Here is a 15,894-nt window from a genome sequence, read left to right on the forward strand (position 1 = left end):
CTTAAATGCTTGATATTTTATATTTTCAAGGATTAAAAAGACCTTCTGCAATTGTTCCCATGCTTCTCATCAAATCTGCCTAAAAATGACGGGGACACTGCTCTCTGGTGGCTGTGCTTTGACATTGCATTTCTCCTGCGTCTGCAACCAACAATTATTTTAATGCTCGATAAATCGTTTGATTAATCGTTGAATCTTGGAAACAGAATTGTTCCCATGTAAAACTTTCGGATGGATAAGGTTCAATGGGAAATTAGAAATATTGTCACATGTCCCTGTTTTGCATTTAAAACTGATTACAGGTGAATCACGTTATCCAAATTCCAATCTAATCTGTTCCAGCACCGGATTTATTTTGCATTGTTCAGAGATGCAGGTCGAAGTGAGGAGGTCACGTCGGGCTAAGAATTCAAAACATATTTTCTAAACATTGGAGTCTTCTGTTTTTGTTAGTCAACTTCAAGGTACGATGACTCTGGAACCAAATGCCACAGTTTCAGACCACGGAGCAGAAGGCGTGTCATTGCCGTAGACTGGTATTGACGTCACTTATTTACTCGTTCACCGTGAAGGATTTAATACCTTTGACTTTAAAGGATTTTATATGATCGAATACAAATGACATCAAATGAAACGATCTGCATTTCTATAGCGCTTTTCAAGTCGAGACTTCCCCAAAGCGCTTTACAGTGTGCTTCACATTTCCCAATAGCGGCCGTGCAGCCATGGAAGGCGCTAACCTGCTTATTGGGGGCGTTAGGGGTTCAGTGTCTTACCCAAAGACACTTCGACATGTAACACGGGGGAGCCGGGATTCGAACTGCGATCTTTTGATCCCAGGAATAGCGCTCTACCTCCTGAGCCACTGCCGCCCCTGCAAAAGATGTTCACTGGCTGGGCTGTGGTGCGAGGTCAGGGCACCCTAGAACGGCGAGAATGGGACTTAAGGCTGATAAGATAATCACCACATCCAGACGCAGAAAGGCCCTGATGAAGTAGAAACGCCCGGTGGTGTTTTGGTTGTTCCAGACGTCACGACGCTCTTCTCTGAGATGAAGCCAGGGGGCTTCCTTGGCACGCCCATGGGAGGAGCTGGCACACCATCTTGCGGGGAGATGTGGGCCAATAAGAAGAGAGCTAAAGGACTTCAGGAGAACGCTTCCCAGAGACTCCAGCGTCACTAATTCGGCCACTTTTGATGGAGTACACTTAGTTAATTTTTTGGGGAAAATAAATCTGCCCCTGAGTGGAAACGTCTGCTTTCCTGTTCATCTTTTCCCTCAAGAGTTAAAGGTACAGTGGAACCTGGGTTTTCGAACGCCTCTCAGTTCGAGCAAAAATTTGGAGAAATTCTTGCTTCGCTGTTCGGTCAAAAATCAGAGTTGGTACGCCGGTAATGCGTGAGTGCGTACGCTAGGGTGCCATGCTGAGCGGCGTACGGGTGTAGATGGCTCTTTTCGTGACCGACTGTTATCTTGTGCGGACGTGCTTCGTTTTGCTTTCACTTTAAATATCGGTGAACGGAGTGTTTTAGCCCCTAATTATGCCTCCGAAGTCAGTGCAAGCAGCAAAGTTCCTAGAGGTGAAATAAGAAAAGTAGTGCGTACAACTATTGCATTTAAGAAAAAATAATAGCAAAATATGAAGGTGTGCGAGTGTCTGATCTTGCTAGGGAATACCCCACCGTCCACCTGCGCCTTCTGCTGACCACCACAAAGGTAAGAAATCCTATTTATAATTATTTTCTTTATCCTTTTTTTTATTTTTACACGTTCGTGTTAGCGTAATCTTTCGTACGGAAGATTACAATAACGCGAACGTACGATTAGCCCGGGTTAGCTTAAAGTCTAGTTAAACATTCAGGGTGTTGGAACGGATCCCCCTTTCCAATGAACCGCTCACCACTTGTTGTGGAGACCCGAGTGCTAAATGACTTGTAAAGGACCCGATTGTTTTATTTGTACACGTTCATGTTAGCGTCATCTTTCGTACGGGAGATTACGCTAACGTACAATTAGCCTGGGCTAGCTTTACGTTAAACATTCAAGGTAAACATTCAGGGTGTCGGAACGGATTAAAAAGATTTACATTATTTTAAATGGGAAAAACGATTTCGGTGATCGAACAAATCAGTTTTCGAACAGGGTTCTGGAACGGATTATGGTCGAGAACCCAGGTTCCGCTGTACTTCTAAGATGCATTGTCGGTAAAAACTCCGATATATTTCGCCAGAACGCAATATTATCAGGTCAGGTTGTCGGAACACCTGAGTCCTTCCTCAAACCACAACAGAATGGACATGATCAGTGCTTGTTTTTTTTTTTTTACTTGATGGTTTCACTTTGGCGCTCCTTATATCACTTTTGGAAATGGCAACTGTGAAAATGGCGAGTGTTTTTCACACCCACTGAGAGTGAGGCATGTCATTGATCAGATCATCACTGATGATAGGGCGCAACCTCCTGGGCATCCGGTCAGACGAGTCCTGCCCGGGATTGCTTTTTTCATTCTCGGATTTTATTTTCACTTTACATCAACGCTCGTAAAAGTTTGCCGACATGTGGCCCGCTACGGTGGTTTTGATCTTCCTGTTGCCGCAAACCGACGCCGAGGGATTCCGAATTCTGGCAGGGGGTTCCGGAAATCGCCGGGAGATGACCCAGGAAGCCATTTTCAGTGCTACACTCCGGGCGTGCAGAACGCTGGCTGAAGAAGAGAGGACCTGCTTCGATTCTCCAGTCAGGTTCTATCTCATTTTAGTACTGGATTCAGGTGTTTGTGTGCAGGCGTGTTTGACAGCGACGAATGCTAAAAGGCATCCTTAAGGTGCAATAGCATACCTGTCAAACTGTACATTTTTTCCGTACAAAGTATGTTTATTATGCGTTTAAAGACGTGTACAATGTACGAGAAAATCTGTATGGAAAAACGCAAATTTGTCCATAATGGGTACCATCCGTATACATAGACGATAACGAATTGGCAAAACAATCAAGTCAAACCAGTTTGAGTTGTGTAGTGAAAGAAAGTCCGTCTCTTTTTAGAGAACCGGCTTTTTCGGCTCAACTCGTTCAAGAGAGCCGGCTCTCCAACGGCTCACTTGCTTGATGCATTATATTACAGATTATCATGTTGTATAAATGTAACCGCGGTGTACCCGTCCCACCAAAGATCCACATTCACGCTGGAATGGATGATGTTTTTATTACAGTTGCTGCAAATGAATGAGTCACAACACAACACGTGGTAAGCTGCTCTGCTGGCTTTGATCTCGTTAGCAGCGCGTTGTAGACTGCCCAAAACATATCAAAGAGCTTTCTTTTCAGTTTACATAAAATATATTTTAGAATATCAACCATCACAATACATTTTTACGTCCATTTTAACAAGAGATCGTATAGTGTTTTTTTTAACGTTTACAATGAATATAACATTTTCTTTAGTCTGAATTTTAACCAACATCATCCTTTTTATATATATGAGAAAATAGAAATAAGAACAATAATGAGTATAAAAACGGGTACAATTTACCTGCAAATGAATGAGTCATAACACAACACGTGGTAAGCTTTTCTGCTGGCTTTGATCTCTATAAGGGGAATTGGCATTTTAGCACAAGATGCAACGTCCGGCAAAACTAACATAAAAGGCGACAGAAACAAAACGAAAATCAATCCAAACAGCTTGACAACATCAATCACATCACGGTGCATGTTGAGAGATTTGTCAGCTGTGCTTTTAATGTTTAAAACTTTTTTTGCGGAGCACCAAAAGATCGTGTCTTACCATTGGCAGCTCGTTGTAGACTGCCAAAAACCCCCACCTTCCTGTCGCAAAGTCTAAAGCCAAACCAAACCCTGCCCCATACCAGCAGGTGGCACTGTTGGACTCATCATTGCAGGACACTTACACAAAAACTATACTACATATTTCAGCAGGAATTTCAATCAAACAAAAGTTATTATTACACCCGTTACATAAAGAAGTTAAGGAAAAAAAGAAGTATAAAAGGAGAAAATGAAGAAAGACAGGTTAGTGGTGATCCCTTTAATCAATATATTACCAACAATAATTGAATGCAGAAAACGAATTCATAATTTGAATAATTCTACTTAATTCTTTTTGCATGTATTTTTTCCTTCCACAGTGAACATCCAAGCAACTTCATTTTTGATTTTTTTTTTTTTTATGATAAACCTCATTCATGTCGAGCAACTCAGTGTCTCACAACAAAATGTTAACAATATATATGCTATAACGAAACATATGTACAATATAACCAGGGTTGGGTAGGGTTACTTTAACTGGATTACTTTCAATGACTTTTGGATGACTCCAATACCAAATGCTCATAAAAGATAAAAGAAACTGAATAGGAATAGAATTATGACTCACAACACGTGGTAAGCTCTCTCTCCTGGCTTTGATCTCTTTGATCTTTTGTCTTTTATGAGCATATTTGGTATTGGAGTCATCCAAAAGTCATTGAAAGTAATCCAGTTCAAGTAACCCTACCCAACTCTGAATATAACATGTTAAACTACATCAATAAACACGTTTGAGAAAAAAATATGCTGTAAGATTATTTTAAAATACGACAGTTTGTACGGGCATGGAGCCCTGGAGCGCGACAGGTATGCGATCGTGGTGCGTGGCTTTTGTACCGACGACGAAATAATTGGCGAGTAAATCGAGAAGGAAAAAGAAAATATCCAAAATCCCTACAGGGAGCTTACAACTCCGACTTCAGTACTTCTCTTCATTATGTCCGGAATGAAAAAGGAAAATGACTGAAAACTGAATTGTACATGCCTGTTTGTTCAGTCGCAGCCCCTGGACGCTGCCGGAGTCGCTACCGCCTGTATGGCCCAAGGTTCGATTCCCCACTTCGAGAGGGCCATCGCCACCATCGTTTTCCGAAATGTGCGCATAAAGATGGAGGAAACCTTACACACCGGCGTTCACGGCAACAAAGACGTCATCGCGACACGACTTCGAACAGTCGCAACCGAAATCGGGCGACACGAGTTTGAACTGGCCCGGAAAAAGCTGGGAGAGGTCCTGCACGCGACCCAGGTGGTCCACTATTTGCTTTCCTTAACTTTCACAGTGATTATTTGACCATGCTCCAAAATCTATGGGTCCCAACAGAGATCTATGGCTCCCCAAAATTTAGTCTTATCCAGGTTGAAATCGTAAATCGGCGAGAAATATATCATATAAATCTATATATTCATTCAGTTTTAATCATCGCAGTTAATTGATAAAACAAATCAGTTATTGTTGAAGATGAGACCAATTTGTTGAATCGTCTCATACGTGTTCAAAGAAATGCAGGAATCAAAATGACGTAAGAGGGAGTTCTTTTTATTGATACACAATTTCAACAAGGGACTCAGCGGATCAAAGATATGCGTGTGTCTTTATAGTTTTCAACATAGCACGTGTACCCGGTTTGGCCCCGTCCTTTTTCACGCCTGAAGGCGTACATGCCCAGGGTTCCGTCCTTATTTGGAAGTGTTTTTAAGTTTATGCCAGTTTATGTCACCTTGCCCTTTGCCGTTATCTTTTGTCCTCCCTTAAGGAGGATTGTTTATAATAATTCGTCCGCCCAGACCTTCCCAAATTGTAAACAACATTTCTCCCAACTGTAAGCAAGTCTTTCTACATTTCTTTCTAAATGTATGCAAATCTATTCTACAAATGCAAGTTTATTTTCTACAACATTATCACTTCAAGATTTTTCAGTTTACAACAATATTGTACATTATACAAAATATTATTGCTGAAATAATTATATGAATCAATATTTTCATTCAGCTTTAATCATCACAGTTAAACGCTAATACAAATCAGTTATCACTTCAGATTTTTCAGGTCACAACAATATTATACATTACACAAAATAATATTGCTGAAATAATTATATTAATCTCTATTTTCATTCAGTTTTAATCATCACAGTTAATTGGTAATATAAAGCAATTATCACTTCAGATTTTTCAGTTCATATATTCTTCGTGGTTTGCTGTCCCGCCATAGTTGTAATGCCTTCTCAAGGTCCAATCCATTATCATCCTCTTCATAACGTCACCAGGAATATAATTGAGTCCATTTTGGCAGAAAAGTCCTTTTCTTGCTAGGAGTTTTCTTTTGTTTATTTTCTTTCGTCGAATTGTTGGCTTCAACACATGTGTTTTCTTTGCCTCCGCCATCTCCCGAAGAATTTCTCTGCCGTTTTTTCGTGCCTGAATTATTGCCGTTTTTATCACTCTCTGCGTTGTGTTTCGACTTATTACCGACACTGAAGAAATTATCAATTTTGTGTTGATTTTCACCTAATACTAACTGTTTTTTCGGAGGCATATTTCTCTTTCACTCGACAACCGCCACAACAATGACGTCATCTCGAAGCGACGAGATCTCGTTTGCCGAGATCGGCGCGAGACCAAAACAACAATGGCGGATCTGCCTGACGAAAAGTTTGGAGTGCGGTAAATCTTTGTTAAAAAAAAAAAAAAAAGTAATCGGGTAATAATGACAATTTGGTGTCAAAGAAGTTGCGTTCCAGGGACGCACGTTGATTTGAGACGATGCATCCCCAGCAAAAATGATGCGTCTAGGACGCAGGGACGCCGGCAAACCAGAACACTGCTATCATACCACTGTCTAAACCGTTTACCCTTTTGTTTTCCTTCAACTGGAAGGTTTCTTATTTCAGTGATGAGCTGGGGAAGAGCAATATCTTGGTCCAGACCAACACCAGCATCAACAACGCAGCAGGTAACCAAAGGACAGGGTTGGGTAGGGTTACTTTAACTAGATTACTTTCAATGACTTTTGGATGACTCCAATACCAAATATGCTCATAAAAAACAGACAGGACAGCGGTGTGCACAGGTAGAACTAGGTGTTGCTACAGCGCCTGCTCTTCTTCGGTAACTTTGATTAAGCATTACTTGGATCAATAGACAGGCTTAGAAAACGGATTATCTACAACAGGGGCCAGCAACCTATGACACGGGTTAACCAGTGAGGGGTTAACCAGTGGCATGCGAGCACACGGCAAAATAATAATTAATATCTTCTAAAAATGCTCATATTTACCTAAAATTTAGACATTTTTAGTTGAGCGCTGTTATTTAGAGGCTATACATTAGCTGCTTGGTGTGTCAGTGTATGTTTGCACGGGAACGGTTGCTGACAATGTTCCCTCTAAGCTGCGTGTGTGCGCAATTGCGCACTGCCCAAAGCTTTTCCGCGCACAAGAAAATCGAGCCAGCTCACAAAAATCAGGGCTGGAAATTGCTCATTAAGAAGCAAATTAAGTCAAAGTTACAGTGCATGAAGGTCAAAATACACGGGTTCCTCTCAAGCTGTTTTCTAAATGCGGTATTTTGAAGTCAAGGTCGAAGTAGAACGAAGTCGAGTAAAGTCAGTAGAGTTTTTCGAGAACCGGCTTCTTCGGCTCAGCTCACTAAAGACAACCGGCTCTTTCGGGTCCCAAACGGCTCTTCAGAATGTTTTTGCTTTTTTGATCCCCACACAACCAAATATGATGTAAAATTGTGCACAAAATGACTTCAAGGAAGGGGGTAAATAGAACAAAAAAAGAAAACCAAAATGAAAAAGTAGTGAAAAGCTGAGAAAAAAAGAAACAAAAGGAGAGAAAAAGAGCAGGAAAAATTCAGAATAAAAGCCAGAAAAAAAGAAAGAAGCAAATAAAGGGAAAAAGATAATAGAGAACAAAAAAGCAAGATAAAAGTAACAGCTGGGGGGAAAAAAACACAATGAGATTTTTTTTAAAAGAATTTTTTTAAAAAAAGGAGAAAAAAACGTGAAAAAGAGGAAAATGTTTGTGTTGCATTCAAATAATTTCCAATTATACCAAGTGAATCTTGTACTTCCACTAAAAAATGTGATTAAGTATAGTTCTGTATCTTACAACCGACTCAATAAACACCCAAAAATGTTAATATTGTGCAACAAAATATATCAGGAAATAAAAAGAAATGGATATCTTGTGAAAGAATTGTAAGAACAAACGACGTTTGCAATAGTACATGAGTCACTTCATTCAAAAGTGAAAAATAATTTTGCATTGCCGGAAACTCCGCAAAATGTAACGTCAAGTTTTGGATAATTAATTATCTTGCCAGACTTGGGATTGCCGTTGCTCACTGTTGTTTCAAGCGTTGCTCACCGACTTAGTGTGAACGCTCAGACCCCTAAGGAAAACGACATTGGTTGCTGACCCCCTGAGTTTGGCTCATGAGATCCCTTCAGTGAGGAATGAGTAGTTTGCGGCGCACAACTGCTATTTAGCATACCAACGCCATTTCCCGCCTTGCGATCTTAGAAAACATACACCGTCGCAGAATCGACAAAATCAAGCAGGCCGCATTAGCCACCAACGAGATCCTGGAGAATGTTCGGAGAGCGACGGGAGATGAACTCTTTCTCCGGTAGGCTACTCTGATCATTCTCACCGGCGCTTAGAAAATTTTGGGTGAAGCGTCGATCTTTCCTCAACCAGGATGTTGGGCGTCTCCCGAAGATCCGGCAAGGCTCTGTGTTTCGTGATCGATACCTCTGAGAGCATGAGCGACGATATTGCGGCAGTGAAGAACGCCACTTCCTCTTTAATCGATAGGCGAGCTGGAAGCGACGATCGGCCTTCGGTCTATGTTCTCGTGACCTTCAGCGACCCAGGTCTGTAATTAAGTCATCGAGTAGACGCGTACTAACCCAAAACAACCAAAGATTGATCGACTTTGTAAAGGTTCCGAGCTAGCCGTCAGTACGAGCGACCCGGACATCTTCAAAGACGTTGTTGATGCGCTTCAAACTAATGGCGGTGGAGATGAAGGCGAGCTCAGTCTTACTGGGCTTCAGGTAAATTCCCTCAAATGTTCAAAATGTAGCGTTTACCAAATTGTTCGAACGAGTTATCTGACTCCATTAACCAAACACAAACTTCATTCTCCTAACAATGCATGCTTGTTTCTTTCTGGGAAAAGATGGTATAAGAAGAGCCGACATTTTCACATGGACGCAGATTTTCTTTAAAGTATTTAACTAAGTGAATTCCATCGAATGAGCTGAATTATTGTCGCTCTTCGTCGAGCCTCTCTCTCGATTGTCCTCTGTCTCTGAAGTTCGTTTCGCAAGCTGGGGCGTTGGCTCCTCCCATGGGGCGTGCTGACTCCTCCCCTGGGGCGGGCCGACTCCTCCCACGGGGCGCGTCAGGAGCCAGCTTCACCACCTCCTCGATGAAAGGCGCCTCCATGTATAAAGGAAACCCGTATCCGCAAAGCGCTTATCAAAACAGTGCCTGACGTCCTTGTGCGTCTGGCCTTCTCCCGTCAGCACTCACGGGAATTCTGTTATCAAAATATGTCCGATGCATTCCAGACTGCCTAACCTTCTCATGTACCTTGAAAAAAAAGTCAGTGAATCTCTCTACTGCATCAAACTGAGTACATGTACTAACTTTTTAGTTAATTTTATAACATCTATTATAGTCAAATGTATCAAATCTTTCAATATCCCAAATAGTCCTCCATGTTTTGAGGTCACCCACAATTAACAGTTGATCAACAAAGATAGTCTGGTGCCCCCGACATAATAGGAAAGCTTAACGTAAGAGCAGCTCATGCTAGTTTGAAATGGATGCTTCATCTGTGCAAACTACTTAGGTAGCAATCACAATGTACTCACTCATGCAATGTTTTTCAATCTTTTTTGAGCCAAGGCACATCTCAGTAAAATTAAATCCAAATGAAAGATGGCTTACGCTAGACAGCACAGGCACGAAAGAATGGATAAATTCCTACGGTAAAGTTCGACCATTATTACTGAAAACACTGCACTCATTATTGAGATTTATGTATGTCCGCCCTGCATTTAGATTGGCCGGCTACTTCCTGGTTAAACCCACGCAGAGCGTATACATTGGGCTCGAAGTTTAAACAAATTCAATTAACCATTGTTTTTGCAAACTACAGTAATCCCTCGGTTATCACGGTTAATGGGGACCGAGACCACCCGCGAATGACAAAAAAAAAAAACCTGTAAAATGTGTTGTATGTACACGGAATAGGACTCCGGCGAAACCACTACGAACCATTCAGTATGATTGTATTAACCGCTCTCAACCACATCGCAGTTTATTTCGCTTGGTAACACTACCGGTTACATATTGAAAATAAAAACAGTGAAAATGTGATATTTGTGAAGCGTTTTGGGAAACAACAGTTAAAAAAATGCTCTGTGTTCATTTGAATGAAAGTGAAAGAGCTACCTTCTGACAATAACAACATACTTTAGCTAGCGGCATCGAACGGCTTTTACAAGAAAGGCACGAAACCACACACAATTAGCCGTGTTTAGGTAGTACAAACGACCGTTCGCTTTTGGTATAATAAAGTCAAACTTGAGATGAAATGTGACAGAAGAGAATATACTTATTACTTGTCCTCCCTTAAGGATGATTGTTTATACTAATTCGTCCGCCGAGACCTTCCCGAGATGTAAACAACATTTCTCCCAACTGTAAGCAAGTCTTTCTACATTTCTTTCTAAATGTATGCAAATCTATTCTACAAATGCAAGTTTATTTTCTACAACAAACTGAAATTTAAATCAAATGTATGCAATTTACACGGATCTTTCTGTGAGTTTCTGCCTTTGAAAACCCGATGCAGGCCCTAGTTGCAGCAGTTGCTGAGTAAATTGAATTCGAGACCCCTGCTCTAAAACACCTGTTTTACATACAGTAGGTTAACCGGCGCTTGTGCCTGGATCTTACTAATTCTACAGGTCCCCCAGCAAAAGGCCTATCGACCAAATTCTAATTCAAAGATCACTTTCGAAAATTGTGATTTAAACCCAAAAGATCAAAGCGGCGCTGCCACGAGCGGCTGCCTTTTCCAGCAGCTGCCCTATTGTTTTATTGTCTGCTCCTATCTTCGGTGTTTTTTCTTCCCGTTTTGACAACTACACTATGGATTACGTCTATCCTATGGACATGGGTTTTAGCGCACAAAGATGCGTCTATTCAAGGAATCAACTCCTTGCCCTGAAGAATTCTCGTGCCGGCGTGATGAAGGGGCCTATCGTGGAAGAAGAGCCGGAGCTAGCTAAGCGGCTAGCGGCGTTATAAGTCTTCGGTACCATCATTAAACATGTTAAATGCGAAATCACGACCAAATAAGATCATCGAGTGCTGGTGGAAAACATCGAAGCGCACAGGGAGCGCAGTTGCTGTGTTTTGCGGAAACGTGGCTCACGTTTAGCGTTCCGGACGCTAACGTGTAGCCACCCGGAGCTATCCGGCTTCAACGCCGCCATACAGAGACACGAAAGCTGGGGGGAATCAGAGAGGAGGCGGACTTGTTAACACGAGGTGGTGTATCCCTGGATATTCACAAAGAAAAAGATTTCCATCTGCCGCAGGGATGTCGAACTTTTGGACTAGCGTGACGTCATCCACTCTGCTACAAGCACCCCTAGGGCATCATGTTCATCTGTTAATAAACAACGGGGTAGACTGCTGGAAGTGTGAATTTCCCTACGGGGATGAAGAAAGTATCTATCTATCTAAACAATCGCAACCTAACACTCTGTACCCGTCTTTATCATGTCAAGTTGGCGTTGAATAACGCCCCCGGTGGCTCGGACATCTTCCTTTTCACGGACGCAACAGCCAAAGACCAAGAACTCAAGTCCACTGTAATCGGTCTCATCGAGCGCACTCGATCCGTGGTAGGTTACAATTTGACTTCTTTAGAAATTGTCGGCAGTTTTATGTCACAGTCACAAGGTTTCTCCCTTCAGGTGTACTTCCTGATCACAGGAACATCGGCCAACAGTCGTCAAATCGACCACCGGCATCCGTTCGACAGAATCGTGCAATCGAATACCCTGCTGTATCGAGACCTGGCTCAAGTAGCCGGAGGTATGGTCGTAGAAGTGGACAGTGACAGACTCGAAGAGGCCACCACCATCGTCGGGCAACAGGTCATCTCCTCTCAGGTAGCTCGACTTTGTCTGGAGCCTCCGAGTTACATTTGCTTAATCCTAGCTGTCTTTTATATATTTTCTTAGGTGACACTTTTGCAGGCATACCGACCACAAGGATCTGAGGAAGAGTTCACCTTTGTTGTTGGCGACACCATAAGCAGCGTCCAACTTTTCTTGACAGGAAAACCTGACTTTCAGCTCACAGTCAATAACGGTGAAACTAAAACTCCAAACCAAAAAAAACATCCAGATAATGTTACATTTAGTTGCTTGGATATTTTCAACCCGAGATGAGATTCTCAGTGAGGTTATTGTGGGTGTGCGTTTTGATAAAACACATGGCGTGCTTTGCACTTCCTGTCTTTGAAGGTAATCCAGAGCCATTCAATCCTATGAGCCTTCCGCCGGTGGGGAACTTACAAACCTTACAACGGGAGGCACGAGTCGGACAATGGAAAGTACAAACGACTTCAAATATTCCGTTTATGTTGAAGGTCACGGGTGAGTACCGTGCAAATCCAAATCAATCGATGAAAAACAAACCAAAAAAAGCTCATTTATTTGCTAAACCTTAAGGTGAGAGTCTCCTTGACTTCCTGTATGACTTTGTGAAGTACATACCCTCGGAGAATAGCTACCAGGTTCTTGACACACGTCCATTCAGGGGTAGGAATACTTCCTTTTCTGTGTCAATGGTAGCATTGACAAGCTCTGATGGTGGAATGTTTCACTTCTCTGAAGGTACCAACGTTACCCTGCTTCTGAGACCGACGGTTAATGGTACAGATGTGACCGATGTCGTGCTGGTGGAATCAGGGGTGCCACCAGAGTTTCCAGGTGTTTTGGAGCAGCAAGGTGATGGCAGCTACGTGGTGCACTTTGAAGGTATCCCATCTGGGCCTTCTGTGCTGCGGATTACTGGTAAGCCGGGAAATACCATGGGAGAGAGGACCTCTGGTTTCCAAAGGGACTTGCCAGTCAGCTTGCGGGCATCCAACCTGAGTATTGAGGTGATTCATCGGGGCGACGAGGTTCTAATAAGCATATGAGGCTACAACATGTCTTCCGTGTTTAGGCTGAAGCAGAGCAGAACATCACAGCAGGGACACCATTGCCAGTGCCTTTTTCCGTCATCACCGAAGGGATCAACGGGAATGTCTCTGTTAGGGTCACCGCCGACAACCTGACCTACAGCGTCAGCGCTCCCAGCACTCTCCTGGTAACATCAGAGGAGCGGGTCAATAGCACAGCGATGCTGTCCGTGCCGTCCAGTACGCCTGTGGGCACCGTCGTCATCCTTTTAATTGAGGTGGAGGTTCCTGGAGGTGGGGATGCCAACTACATTTCCCTCCGGATCAACGTCCTAAATCAAGTCAGTAGCCTCGCCTGTCGCATTCTGCGCGAAACATTTTTTGACCACGTCCCATTTCCTTCCCAGGTGACGGACTCGACCGACGTAGCAAACGCTACGCACCCGACGGACTTTTCGGCTCCCTTGTGCGAGTTGCTGTGCATTGTCAAATGCGTGCGTAACTGCAGCGCCATCCCATGGCAGCTGTTGCTGCTTTTGAGCGATGGCGACAGAGGGTCGGGCTTGGAGGGCGTGGTCCTCAGGCGGGGCAGCGGAACGTTAAGGCTCAGGCCGGTTGACCAAAATGTTGCCTTGGTGACCTACAACGCGTTTTGCAATGATCCCTATGTGGAGCTTCAGGTGGTGGACGGTGCAGGAAACGCTAACACCTGCGCCTTCCACGTCCTCACCACCACCATTACCTCTGGCTGTCCCGCCTGTTTCCTTACTGCCACACGTCTCAGCTATGCTGTGCTGATCCTGGTACTGGCAGTCTTGTGGAACCTGGATGTCTGCTAAAACTGCTAAAATGCCACCCACGTCAGCAGCTTGTACCAACTGTGTCTCTCAGCACAGTTTTTTTTTACATTGGAAATGGGACCACTGTTAAAGACCTGCAAGCAATGTTCCCTCTAATTTTCCTTACGGGTCTGAGCGTTCACACAAACTCGGTGAGCAACGCTTGAAACAACAGTGAGCAACCGTAATCCCAAGTGTGGCAACTAAGTCATTAGCAAACATGTCAAAAAGTTACATTTTGCTGAGTTTCCGGCAATGCAAATTATTTTTCTCTTTTGAATGAATTGACTCATGTTATATTGCAAAGGTTGAACGGCCATACGTCGTTTGTTCTTAAAATTCTTTCTATTTCCTGATATATTTTGTGGCATAATATTAACATTTTTGGGGGCTTCTTTAGTCGGTTGTAAGATACAGAACTATTCTTAATCACATTTTTAGTGGAAGTACAATGTTGGCAACAAGATTCACTCGATATCATTGGAAATTATTTGAATGCAACACAAACTTTTTATTCTTTTTTTGGTGTTTTTTTTTCTATTTTTTTTTATTCCTTTAAAAAAAATCTCATTGTTTATTTTTTCCGAGCTGCTACTTTTTTCTTACATTTCTTTTTCTTTTTTTCTGCCTTTTTTCTAAATTTTTCCTTCTTTTTCTCTCTTACTTATGTTTCTTTTTTTCCTCAGCTTTTCACTACTTTTTCATGTTGGTATTTTTTTCTTTTTTGTTCTATTCCCCCCTTCCTTGAAGTCATTTTGTGCACAATTTTACTTAATATTTGGTCATGTTGGGATTAAAGAAGCAAATACAACCCAAAAGAGCCGTTTAGGACCCTTTTTAGTGAGCCGAGCCGAAGAAGCCGGTTTCTCGACATACTCTACTAACTTTACTCAACTTCGTTCTACTTCGACTCGACTTCAAAATACCGCATTTAGGACACAGCGTCAGGGGAACCCGTGTATTTTGACCTTCATGCACTGTAACTTTGACTTAAGTGGCTTCTTAATAAGTAATTTTGAGCCCCGATTTTTGTGCGCTGGCTCGATTTTCTTGTGCGCTTAGAAGGGAACACAGCCTGCAAGTGTCCAGTTATGTTCACGGCGTACCTGACAGTCCGCAAAAGATCGAAGATGAAGACAAATAGGCTCCCTGGTCATGTTTGCACGACTCCTCTGGTTCCAGTTTCACATTCTTTATATTTTCTTCTCTTTCATGCCGACCATATGCCAGTGCCTATTTCCCCGGTTGGTCTTCGTAACCAAACAAAAACAGTGCATGCAATAAATCGAAAGATTGAATCGGCCGTGCTGTTTATTTCATTGAAAAAGTCAAAACTGGTGAATGTCAAGGTCCTCGTGATAAAAATAATAAAATAATAGAACCAAACAAAAAAGGCCTAAAGAGAAGACAAAAAAACGTGTTTTTACATGAACTTCAGTGTTTTTCATTAGACACTATGCCCATATATCTATCTGGGGGAAGAAAAAAAAAATCAGAATTCCAATTTTAATCAGATCCAGTTTTTGATTTAAATCTGCAACATCAATAAGATGCAGGCTGTTGGAATTATATACATATATTTATCCTACAGTTGACATTAATATAAGTGTTCTCAGCCCTTCTTGTTTAGTTTTCAGCCGTAAGCTGTTCTTCAAGGCCATGAGTTGTTCTTTGTACAGTCATCTTACATACCAATGAGAAACAACTTGACCTGGTATATGCAATAACTCAAGTTGTTTTTAAGAAGAAAGGAGGACAGAGGCCACCTGTGATCATCGGGCGGAAAGCAAGGAGTGCGAAGATTTCATTAACTCCGCGTAGCAACAGTCAGAATGAAGTCTCCACCAGTAAGATAGAGCCCTTCCTTTGGAGGCGGAAACTTATGGACAATAGAATACAAGTAAGATACAGAACCGAGACGGGGCTTCGCGACGGGACCACAGAGAAGAGTGAGGAGGAGATTTGTAACAGCCTGGTCTCCGCCGCTCTTATTATAATGA

General features: G+C 42.5%; 1 protein-coding gene across 1 annotated transcript; it reads left to right on the forward strand.

Annotated features, from left to right (window-relative positions):
- Window positions 1-2,516: 2,516 nt before the first annotated feature.
- LOC148348907 (von Willebrand factor A domain-containing protein 7-like) lies at window positions 2,517-15,192 on the forward strand. Its single transcript, XM_088321399.1, is given in 14 exon segments — window positions 2,517-2,738; window positions 4,825-5,076; window positions 6,708-6,783; window positions 8,360-8,465; window positions 8,537-8,712; window positions 8,783-8,895; window positions 11,650-11,766; window positions 11,839-12,036; window positions 12,109-12,309; window positions 12,312-12,525; window positions 12,601-12,690; window positions 12,766-13,034; window positions 13,100-13,396; window positions 13,463-15,192. Coding segments are annotated over 14 exon segments (2,721 nt in total). The 5' UTR covers window positions 2,517-2,558; the 3' UTR covers window positions 13,895-15,192.
- The last annotated feature ends 702 nt before the right edge of the window (window positions 15,193-15,894 follow it).

Source organism: Urocampus carinirostris, chromosome 17 (genome assembly GCF_059441175.1).
Source record: "Urocampus carinirostris isolate Australia breed hairy pipefish chromosome 17, RoL_Ucar_1.0, whole genome shotgun sequence".
In the NCBI taxonomy this organism is placed as follows: Eukaryota; Metazoa; Chordata; class Actinopteri; order Syngnathiformes; family Syngnathidae; genus Urocampus; species Urocampus carinirostris.